This window comes from Lepisma saccharinum, chromosome 2, assembly GCF_977018435.1.
Source record: "Lepisma saccharinum chromosome 2, izLepSacc3.1, whole genome shotgun sequence".
Taxonomy (NCBI): Eukaryota; Metazoa; Arthropoda; class Insecta; order Zygentoma; family Lepismatidae; genus Lepisma; species Lepisma saccharinum.
In genome coordinates this window covers 96,249,394-96,262,411 of record NC_139230.1, presented here as the reverse complement: position 1 = coordinate 96,262,411, position 13,018 = coordinate 96,249,394, and the positions used below count along the sequence as shown (strand labels likewise).

The 13,018-nt window shown below is 35.6% G+C and overlaps 1 protein-coding gene across 1 annotated transcript; it reads right to left on the bottom strand.

The window, feature by feature from the left end:
• Window positions 1-12,048: 12,048 nt before the first annotated feature.
• On the bottom strand, window positions 12,049-12,657 carry LOC145983297 (uncharacterized). The gene has a single exon (XM_083116449.1). The coding sequence runs from the start codon at window positions 12,655-12,657 to the stop codon at window positions 12,049-12,051; it is 609 nt and encodes a 202-aa protein (XP_082972575.1).
• Between the last annotated feature and the right edge of the window lie 361 nt (window positions 12,658-13,018).

The window sequence follows — 13,018 nt, the reverse complement described above, 5'->3', positions numbered from 1 at the left end:
AGATGACATACAGCAACTTAAAAATGCCGTAACCAGTGTAGCAGGTGCTACAGAGTTAGATGTAGTTCAACAGGCCTTGACAACACTTCAAAACACAGTATCCAATTTACCCACTTCCCAGGAGATAAGATCTGTAAAAAGAGCAGTAAATAGAATATTGAAGTCAGAGAACATCAAAAATATTCAAGCGGAAATTGCTGTAATTCAAGATACCATCGCTACTTTGCCTACCAACCAGATAGTCAACGAACTTTAAACTAATGACCAATTATTATTTGAAGTGAAACAATTATACCCAGAGAATAATCCATTTTATGTTATATTTTCTTATAGAATCCGATGTCAAGACAAGATATATATTTAATGAATTACACAAACCAGCCCGTCGTAACTACAAACGACTGAGTGTGGTAACAAAAGGTGTTAATGAATTTTTTCAAAGGTGATCTGATTGAGATGGCTACAGGGACTTTAAAAAATTTGGATAAGATAAATCATGGTTACAAATATATGCTTACAGTTATTGATACCTTTAGTAAATATGCATGGGCTTTTCCCCTAAAATCCAAGACTGGTACTTGTGTTACCGAGACTTTTAAGTCGATATTTAGTGAGGGAAGGATACCCAAATATTTACAGACAGACAGAGGGAAATAATTTTACAATTCCACATTTACCAAGTTAATGCAACAACATAATATTAAACATTATTCTACATACAGTGATCTGAAAGCTTGTATAGTGGAACGATTCAACAGAATAAAAAATCGCATGTGGAGGAAATTTACTCTACAGGGCAATTATAAGTGGGTGCCAATTTTACCCGAGCTAGTTCATAATTATAACAACACAGTACACAGTACTATTCACATGAAACCTGGTGAGGTAACCAAGTCTGATGAGCAACGATTGATTTCTACCGTTTATTGTCAAAAATATACATACACTACCAAGAAGCCAAAGTTTAAAATAGAGGATCAGGTAAGAGTCAGTAAATATAAACAGTTATTCGAGAAGGGATTCAGTATTTATTGTAGTTCAAGTTTTATCAGGGAATAGAAATACATATATCATAAAAGATAATCATAAAAAAATATTGAAAGAAAGATTCTATGAAGAGGAACTTAGTAAAAAAATATCGACATACATATTTAATTGTATGTGAAATGGTTAGGTCTGCCAGACAAAATTTGGATTGAAGCAAACCAGGTGATTCTTTGACACCAACATAGAATGTGGTACAGCGTTTACCAGATGAAGTGGAAACTAATAAAACAAATGGAGAGCTTTTACCCGATAACATAAGATGCCTCATTTTAGGCCCATCCGGTTGTGGAAAATACACTTTGCTGGTTGATAATTTCTTGCTTGCTCCCAGTTGGCTAGATTGGAAAAATAGACACTTGTATGTATTCTCAAAGAGTTTAGAACAACCGAAATACCAACAACTTATGAAGCTGTACGAGGAACTGGGTATATCCACATTTGCATCAACAATAAAACCTCTCGACCAATGATTGAAAAATTCTGTTGTGGTGGTTGATGATGTCATTCTGGAAAATCAGAATGAAATTAGAAATTTTTTTACACAGGGTCGTCCCAAAGAAATAGACTGCTTTTATTTAGCTCAAACGTATTATAAAATTCCCAAACAATTACTACGAGATAATACAAACTTAATCTGTTTGTCTCGTCAAGATAATACTAATTTGAAACATGTATACGATGATTATGTGGGAGGAGACTTAAATTACAACCAATTTTCAAAATTCTGTTCATCTTGTTGGAACAGTGATGATTTTGGATTTGTCACCATCGACATGACTCGTAAACCTAACAATAGTTAATTCAGAAATAAAATCAACGACTGTTTGAACGTTGAAACGATATAAAATAACCATTAATAAAAAAAATGACAAAACACAAAATTGAAGATAATTCGAAATTACGAGAGTACTTGTCAAAACCTTTCAAAGGTTGGAGATCAGAGAATCGAGGTTTTTACGAACAACACAAACGTCAAGACCAACCAATTATCGATGCGATCAGTGGTCTTGGTAAAGAGATTAAGGATGTGACAGAACATAATAAAAATCTCATCAATGAATTAGTACCTCTTCCTTCTAAAAATTATGCAGATTTCCCTCCTACGCCATTATCCAGTATCCACACTCCTCTGATACTCAAGGAACCACCTGCTAAAGCAGCTATAGAAGAAGCAGAGAATATCGAGTTGGGTCCCCTGGCAAGGGATTACCTGAGTACTGGTAAATTCGAAAAAGATGAAGTATTTTAATGTATCCAACTATGGAAGCTAATGAAGGTGTAGTATGGAAAATTGGCAAACCTAAAGTAACATTGGAAGGAGATAACATAAAAATTAATTTGGGTGGGAGAAACAGCTGGTTCAGATATCCTGGTACTGTTGGGCTATGGGAGCTCATCACTAAGAAACAAACAAAAAATTTAACAGAAGATAATTATCAAAGTTACTCTGAAATTTTGACACTCTCTGATGCTTTGTACCAAAATAATGATGTCAGTCAAAAGCGAGTGAAATCGAGCAGTGGTGATAAATACAAAAATCTGATCAAACCCATCTGGAACCAACTTAAAACTGGTACTGGTATAAAACAATACAATACTCTACCTAAAGAATTTGTGTGGGTAAACCATGTTAGAAAACTCATAGATAGATTGCTGGTTATAGCAGGGGAAGAAAATAATGGGAACAACAACTTCCATAATGAGAAAATTGGTATTGTAAACATGATCAGTGACAAACTAGCTAATTTCATTGTAAACGATCCCAAAGGTATAGGATACTTAATTAAAAATATCAATACTCTACCTCCTAAATTCTGGAACATATCAGATGTCGAGGTTTGGTGAATGATATTATTAATAAACTTCCATTCGAAATACACGTACCTGGTTACCGGGGACAAAACTTGAAAAAAGGTTAGAAAGAGGAGACAGGGGTATTAATCCTCTCGATGCAGATTGTAAAGTACATGACATTGCATACAACACACACACAATGATCTGGATGATCGTCATGTGGCTGTTCAAAAATTAGAAGATGCAGCATTTGGAAGAATAACTAGCAGAGATGCTTCTTTGGGTGAACGAATAACAGCATTGGGTACAACTATTGCTATGAATACAAAATAAAAATTAGGGTGGGGTTTGTAATATAAATAAATATATAATATAAATACCTTGAAAAATAATAATAAATAATAACAACAACATGAAACCAAAAGGAGTTGTGTACCAAATACCATATCACAATCTTAAAAATTTAAAAATAAATTCAATTTTAACTAAAACCATTCAAAAAAGAATAGGGCAGAACTAGAAGAGCAGAAGCGTCATAATCTTGCCATGGAGAAAAAATTAGGCAGTGGTGTAAAGTCCAGAGCACTCAGAAAATTAAAAAAAAGAAGCACTCACCAACCAAGACATTGAATCTTTAGTTAAGATATTAAAAATGAAACACTTCAGGGGGGTTTTCATGTCTAATTCTCTCCCTAAAGGTAGTCCCCACTCTCGAGAATGTGTCGTGGTCAATTTGGATATGTTGCAAAACATTGGTACCCACTGGATATGCTATTATAAACAAAATAACAATGCTTTTATCTTCCATTCTTTCGGAGGGGTACCGCCTACAGAATTAATTCGTTACTTAAAACATGTTAAGGTTTATTACAACGACGACCGCATTCAAGATTTCGATGCTCAGAATATTGAATAAAATACCATACATCAAATTAAAAGATTTTCATAAAGCTTTATTATATATTAAATATGGGAATTTTTCATCTCTCCTACGAGACTTCGGTCTTAAAACTACATCTTCACGATGATATTATCTATCCAAAATCCATAGCTCTGAGAGCCTTCTACAGTATGTATCTAATTCCGAATGTAACTAACTACCACAAGACTATATTAGTAGGTAATGAAAAAATTATTAGTGGCCGCGGTGGCTCAGTCGGTAACGCGTCTGACTACCATGCTAAAGATCCCGGGTTCGATCCCCGGCCGGTTCAAATCCGGGAACTTTTCTAACGTTGTAAGCGGCCCCGGCGCCCACCCAGCGTCGAATAACATGGGTACCTGGGGGAAACCCTGGGGGGTAAAGGCGGTTAGGGGCGTTATGCTGATCACATCACCCCCACTCACGACCGGATCAAGAAAGTGTGGGGCATTACCCCCACACCCCCTATACGCCTTCATGGCGTGGTGCTATGCACAGGGGAACACTTTACCTTTTTTTTTTTAAAAAAAAATTATTATTCCTCCCGGACAGTATAACTTATCTACTTTACAATCTGAACTTCGAAACACCGTATTGCTATCTCAAAATTCTGTAATACACAGAGTGGAAATTGTGTCTACCAATGAAACAGTGGACTTATCTACCATGGGGGAACTTCTAGGATTCGAGAACAATAGCAAATTAGAACCAGGTGTTAGGCACATAGGTAAATTTATACCAAAATTCTTAGCTATAGAGACATTAAATATTCACTGCAACATTGCCAAAGGTATGATTTTCAAAGCTGAAGAAAATTCGATTGGTAGCAACAAAGAAACAAGTATCATTGCTACATTTAAACCAAATTCAGAATTTATGGAACCCATCTTCTATTCCCCAATCCCACCAGTCTATTTCCCTGTTTCTATTGATAAAGTTAATTACATAGAGATAACAATTACGAATGAGAAAACTGAAATCATCGATTTTGCTGGTGCTAATAGCACTGCAATAATAGAAATTAATATTTAAAAATATATAATTAAATACCAAGATGGAAAATATCGAGAGTTATGAATTACAGTCCTTCCTACCAAACAGGAGGACATTTGCAAATTTGAATCAGCCCAACAAAGAGATACAGTATGACATGACGGTGGGGGATGGATTCATTCATCAGATCTGTATATAAAATTTGATATTAGAAAACAAAGTAATGGTGAAGAATATCCCCATCCGGGGCTAATGTAAAACTTATAAATAATTTTGTTCCATTCTTATTCTCTGAAATTGAAATTAGGAAGCCTGGTACAGTGATTGACAGGATTGATTACCCTGGAATTACATCCACTACAGTGGGGACATTGAAACTGTCCAAATCAGAAAGTGCATATTATAAAGTTGATGGGTTCGAAGCTGGAACAAAAATTCAAGAAAAAAGTCACACAGTACTGTTCTCCATGAGATTGCTATTTGGCCTTTTCTCTGATTATAAAGACATTATGTGGAAAGGTCTTTCGAGTGTCATATTTCGCAGAGCACCCAATGATCATAATGCCATCATGAGATACAAAACTTTAAATGCAGATGGAACAGCTAATTAGGCTAGTTTGCCCGAAGCTGCGAAATGTGTGATCCAGTCTATGGAGTTGCGAATGCCTATAGTTTAATATGACTCGAATTATGCTCTCAAATACAAAGCTAACATTTTGAAAAATCCTCAAATTCCGATTCAATTTTATACTTATCAATGCATTCAGAAGCCTGTAGAGGGTAATTTTTTTGAATTTGATATTACTAATCAGTTTCAATCTTTACAATACGACATGCCAGAGTTTGTAGCTGTGTTGTTTCAGACAGGGAGAGATGACAATCAGGAAAAGGAAAGCAGGCAGTTTGATAATTGTAATGTTAAAAATGTGTATTTGAAGAATTTCAGAAATGAGGTGTTCCCTCGTGAAAATTATAATTTAAACGTTGCAGAACAAGATTATTTGAAGTTATATTAAGCATTTTGTGCTTTTAAGAGAGTGACTGAAGGTAACATAGACATGTATTATAATCCAGATGAGTTCATAATTCACAGACCAATGTTTTTAATCAATGCATCCGAAAGAAAATTTTTAGTAGTTAATCATCGAACAAACATTAAGTTAATATGTGAGTTTCATGAAACTTTACCGGAAAATACCATATGCAATGCAGATTTAATTGTAGAGAAATCATACATATATGATGTAAAGAATGAAAGAGTGAGAGAACAATTTTAATTTTTATACTATTTAATACTAATATATATAATGCAATATAATACAATATATCTTTATTTATTTTTATTTTAGAGAAAAAATTTTGCCTTAGGGCTACTCTTCCACCACCTAACTCAAATACATATTACAATAAATAAGAAAAATATTATACAACATTTATTACAATGTTTACTTGTATTATTGTGTCCATATTCTTTAGTATGGACATTGTGATCTAATATTTGCAATTTATTATTATTACTATCAAAAGCTACTTTATTTTTGTAGTATAGACACCAGCTAATTTGCTAGTTAAATAAATATTTTTTTTAAATCTTTCATTGTAAGTTCTCTTGTTCATGCTCAACTTACATAGATCGCAATGTTTACTTTGTATTATCGTGTCCATATTCTCTAGTATGGACATTGCAATCTAATATTTGCAATTTATTGTCATTGCCATCGAGGGCTATTTTATTTTTAAATGCAGTATGAATACCATCCAATTTGCTAGTGAGAAGATATGAAGATGTATTTTTTGTTTTCCTTTCAAATACACATTCTTTAAAATGTTCTATTGTAAGTTCTCTTGTACAGTCGGAGAAAGAATTACCTCGGCCACGGGACCTAGAATTTCGTAACGTCCTAAAGCCTGTTGTTTATGCAACCCAAATTACAAATTATTCGCTTAAGTTTGTCTGGTGGATCGGAGTTCTCGGGAAGGATTGAGCATTGATAGCATGAGTCACATGACTCATGCCCCAGCAACAACAAACAACAGCTGGGTGCTACGTGGCCTCAAGAACAACATTTCTGCAACTGGTTTCTTAACAAGATCTACTCGTAAGGAAATATTTTTCGAATGATACTAGTCATTGTCAAGAAGGTTCACTGAAATGATGGTTCTCATCACAGGCCACATGCCACACGCTAATTGTTTAAGTCCATTTATGCACTGGACCTACAGATTAAAGTGGGATCCGAACCAAATGTTCCTCTATCTGGTATTGAATTCGGAAGCCTTTGATTACATGTCGAAGACGTTACCACTACGCCATCGGAGAGGCAAGGGAACGCCTTGAGAAAGAGACGAGTGAAACAATATTTGGCATACATTTTAAAAATAAGACAATATTTTGTGGTCACAGTTTCGAACCGTGGGAGGGGCATATATATTTTTTGTCTCATCGTCCATTTCACGAGTTTATAATTCTTCCTCAGCAACACGATTAATACGAGTGGTAGAAGATAAGCGAAGTAAAATAACTGAAACAGAAATAAAAAGGAAAAAGCGAAACAGATTTTATCCATAATATTCTGCAGTCACTTCAGTCGTGTTCAAGGAATGCTACCTTTAAAGAGAGCCGTGTTCTCTAACTTGTATTTTCCCCTTCCTTTGTGCTCTCGATTCCCTTTGTCACGATTGGTCTAAAACTAATTAATGCGACGTTAATTAAACAATCCAAACAATGAAACAATGAAACAATGCACAATCAACTGCTCAACATTCCAATTTTTTTCCAATCGGAAAACAATTGAGATGCTGTAAAATGAAGCAATAAGCAGTAATAAACTGGGAATTTGGTACGGTATAGAATTAAATCGGCGAAGATGTTCCATTTGATTGGATTTTTGTTATTTAGTGTCGCTATTCTTTCACTTTTTGCAAATAGCGACGATGAAGATGAGTAATGAGTGATATGACATTGATTAACGGACACTCACCAAGAACACCCATGGCCAAGCCGAGATTCGAACCAGGGGCCCATGCTGTCGTAGCGCGCTGTGCTAACCACTCCGCCACGGAGGTTGGTTAGGAGTGGACATTATACCATATTTTGTGTGCGCAATTGGGATCAATCAATGGAATGACTAGGCATATTATATTATTAATATATTCATATCATAATATCACGTCATATTATTCGGCACGAAGTAACACCAGAGACATTCAATCTTGCATTATTGCATTTCAACTAATTCTTCGACTTCAGGTTAATCACATCAATAAGATAAATTATGAAACAAATGATAATGCACGTGGGATATTGACAGTTATTTCGAATTACCTGACACAAGCAACGTTAAGCAGACTCGGTGGGCAAGCTCATTAAGTGGTCGACATTCGATCTCGTCACAAAAGTTCCCGGATTTGAGTACCGTCCTTGTCACAGGTGTTTGAGTATTTCGTCATTCATTTCATGTAATGGTCACTCGTCCGCGACTAGGAAGAAAAGTGATTACGTAACAAAACTATGAAAAATAAACATGATCGAAGAGTACTTATTTAATCTCTCACGAAATCTCCTACAAAACCGGGATATATGAAATATATGTATCTTCACATACTTTTTCGATTTCTATATTTAACAAGCCGAGACCGAGAACGGGAGAGCAATTATCAATTCGAGAAACCGAGAGACGGAGACACTGTCAAGTCTTGTTTGTTTCTTGACATCTCCCTAATTGAGTTGTTGTTCTGTTCGTTATTAGCTTTGTATTGGCAATTGTCATTATTCTTCCCCTGTAGGTATACCATAACGACGATTTATGATGAAGTACAGCAGATAAAAGGGCAAGAAGAAGAAAGTCATGCCTGCCCGGGACTTTAACCTAGAACCTTACGTAACGAGATTTGAAATTCTGGAAAAGGCAATTGATCATGCACGTATAATTAAAATAGATCTGAGAAAATACGTTGCGATCCATAATTGTGTTGGTTAGATGCTATAAATGTGAACTCCAACATGGAATAAATTATTCCCTATTGTATGTGGTTGAACATGAAATTTTCTTACTCTGTGACAATTTCTTTTTTAGTTTTTCTGCACAGATAAGGTAATCTGGACTGGACCTTCAGTTTAAAATGGCATACGAACTACTACGTGCATCCACCGTGCATCGAACCCGGGATCCCTTGATTATAAGGTGACGACGTTATCATTACGCCATCGAGGAGGCCCCGTGAGAAAATATTATTCACTCGATCTATACAATAATTTATTTAAACATTTACATTTTCGTTTTCTTCTTTCTTTTTTGTTAGCTACTCTTCTACGACTCTTTTTTTTGTCTTGAAATTTCTTCTTGTTTCAGGAAAAAATAATTGATGCAAACTGTATACCCCCCCCCCCCCCAGTGCAAATAGAAAGCTCACCCTCGAGAACTAATTTATAAATAACGTAACCATTAGGAAACAATTCGAACCTTAACTGATATAACTGCAGATGAAACAATACTTACAGACGCTAACGAAATATCTATTCTTGTATAAGCTCACAGGCAACAGGTATTTGGTGAGTCATTCACTCTTGCTAACTACGAGCGAAGGTCACTGAACGAAAGGGTGGCAAACAGGCGCCTGCTCTACGAAACTAGGGTTAGCAGAGGAGGCCCGTGTTCCTGTTATCAATGACTTATGTTTTCATATCAAACTAGACGTGTGTTTTGGTCCTGTCATTGCATGTAGAACACTTTCTCGTCGTGGCCTTGAAGGCCTACGTAAAGGCTTCTCTGCAAGAAAGATATCTTACCATTGAGGGGAGGAAAAGTGTGTGTGTGTGTGTCGAGGTCCTTCAACTTTCGTATTCTTCTTCATTTCAGAACACGTGCTGTATCGTCGATTTAATCCAATCTAGCCGTTCTAGGTTTTAGGTTCTGTTTCTGTTCGGTAATTTCACATTGTCTTGCTGCTTATGTTATTCAAATTCAAATTCAAATTCAAATTCAAATTCTTTATTTACGTAGGCGAGGTTCAGCCTGAGGCTGTTCTGCCACCTAACCCGTGTCATCGATTACATTTAAATTTACATTTCTTATACATACGTTATTACAGTATTAATACAGTGTGTAATAAACTGTGTGATTTAGTTACAAAATCTATTGATAAAATAATTGTAATAAATGTATGAATAAAATGATACAAAAATTGTGAAAATAAAACTACATAAAAATAAAATAAAATGAATGAAAAATAAATAAAAATAAAAACATGTAGACAAAATACTTAACATAAACATACAAGTTACATCATAGTATTTGAACACAATCTCTGCTCTGCTAAAAGAAAATTCTTTACTTCATTTCGGAAAGATTCTATTTTAGATATGCTAGACATGGTCTTAGGTAGGGCACTCCATATTTTTGCAGCAAAATATGAAAACGACGACTGATATGCCTGTGTGTTGCAGAGTGGAAGGTTAAATTTGAAATTACTTCTTGTATAGTGGCTGTGAATACTGTTGCGAGGGATCAACATGTCTGCCAGATACGACAGCTTGCCAGATGTAATAATTTTATGTATAAGGCAATATGTATGCAGTAGCCGCCTACGGTACATATTGAGGATATTCTTATTATTTATGGAAGGTAAAATATGTTCACGTCTCGTGATGCAAAATATGAACCGCATGCACGCATTTTGGCATTTTTGAATCTTTGCTTGTAAAGTTTTATTTATTCTACCAGAGTACACTACGTCACAATAGTCGAGAAATGGATATATAAGTGTTTCAACTAATCGCTGCTTGATTTCTGAAGATAATAGTTTGTTAAATTTAAACAAGAATCTAAGTGTTCCAAATGATTTATTGATTTGGCGGCTAATATTCTCATTCCATGATAGACGAGTGTCAAATATCAGTCCAAGACTTTTAACTACTTGAGCTCTAGGTATGACATCATCATTTATTGTAATTGTTGTATTAGCGTGCTCGACCGAACCAATAGCATTTCAAGTTCCAATAAATGTATAACATGACTTATTAGCATTAATTTTAAGGCCATTTGCATCACACCATGTTTTTATCGCACCCAAATCATTACTTATGTATTCAATACTTATGGCAATTTCTGTTGGATTGAATGATTTGGTTAGTTGAGTGTCATCAGCATATGAATGTACGTTACAGTATTTGACAACTGAGGGTAGGTCTGCAATATAAATCGTAAACAATAAGGGACCTAGTATAGATCCTTGTGGAACACCAGATGAAATATATAATTTATTAGATAATAAAGTAGGCGACAGTTTTACACGTTGATTTCGGTTACTTAGATATGAAAAATACCAGTTAAGGGTAGATTGTGAAAAACTGTAACATTTCAGTTTACTGAGCAGTAATTTATGTTGTACCGTATCAAATGCTTTGGACAGGTCCAATAATATTAATGCAATGAGTAATTTTTAATCCATTGCCTGGAGGATGTCATTTGTGACTTTCAGCAAAGCCGTAGCAGTGCTGTGTGCCGGTCGAAATCCTGACTGTGAGAGTGGAAGAATATTGTTCTGGGCAATGAAGCTAAATGTCTGTTTATAGATTATTTTTTCTAGTAGTTTTGAACACACAGGCAGAACACTAATAGGTCGAAGGTAGTTTACATTAATTGGTCGGGTCGTCTTGAGACGTTCCTTTCTGGTGTTCGCCACTGGATCACGGATTACTACGTCACGGTAGCTACCCAATCTCCCTGTGTGGCGGAGTTATGAGACTCACCTTAATGTATACTACACTTGGTTCTCAGGACGAAAGGATTTGAACAAAAAATTAGCTTCTTACTATTTTACAAATTTAATAAGACATTTTACCTTTAAACAATCACTGCAAATTAATAACAATATTCACCAACGCAATCACTTTTGAATTAAGTTGCTGCTTTTCCTTTAAAACAGCGTTTTTCACAAAATAGACGTCATCTTCCGCAACTCAACTTATTTCTTTTCTCTTTTTGCACTGTTGTCCTCGCAACCGAATCAATAAAAGATTGGACAGTTCTACACATCTTCACAAACCGGAAATGACTTCCGCTTCCGATATTGCGAGTAACAAATGTACAGCAAAAATTACAAATTTAAGCCAATATCAAAATATCAAACAACAGTATTGAAACTAACAAATAAATCAAATGTGAAATTAACAGAAAACAAATAAAATATTTCATATGGTCAAAATAAACAAAGCGTATCAAGTTCTCCTCCCATACAAACAAAGAAAATTGAGGTAATGTTTATGTACGACATTTTCTTTGCTATGAAAATTAGTCCTTTTTGATCTGGTGATGCCATCTTTGCAATAATTCCTGTGTTCTTTCGGGTGAACAATTAATTTTCTTCAGGTTGGAAAAATTTTCCCTTCCTATTAATTTGTCCTTCCAAGGATCCAGCAAGTTGGCTGTGTTGTGCTTAACATCCTCTACTACATACGGGCCAACGAAGTATTCAAAGAACTTGGATATTTCTTTATCTTTAGCTGAACTTAACCGGTGGTTCCTTTTTAAAACCAGATCTCCTTCTTTTAGTGTGAACGAATGGGGATTGATCCGTATGTTCTTTTTGTTCTTCTGTCGGCTGTTTCGACTTTCTGCGATGAATAATTTGGTTTCCCAGGCTAGTCTCTTCCACTCACTGTCTTCAGGCCAGTCTAATTCCTGCAGTAAGTTAGCTGCTACAGGTCGATTATAAAATAACTCCACTGGGGCATAACCGGTAGCCTCGGATATAGAATTATTGATGAGCCAACAGACAGTCCTCACTTGTTTGCACCAGGAGTCGTGTTTCCGATTGCAAAACGTCCTTAAAAGTCTTACAATTTCCTGATTGCTTCTCTCAATCGGATTGCTTGCTGTGTGATAAGGAGTGGTCCTCATGGGTCTAACAGAGTGGTTTTCCATAAATTGTAGCCATTGCTTGGACAGAAATTGACTTCCCCTGTCGGACAGCACATACTTAGGTTTCGGATAATGGGTGAAGTATCCCTGCTCTAACTTCCTAATAATTTCACCAGTAGTGGCTGTTCGTAACGGATAGGCTGTTAAAAGTATCGGGTTCCTACATCAATCAAGGTCAGGATATAGTAGAAAGATGAAGACTTAGGTAGTTTGCCAATGATGTCTATTGACAGAACTTCATGTGGTTTCTTTTGGGTCGTGGTCAATCTCTCTCTCTACATATCCCAAGCTTATCGGGCTTGTTCTTTGAACATATCAAGCACACTTGAATATATCGTGA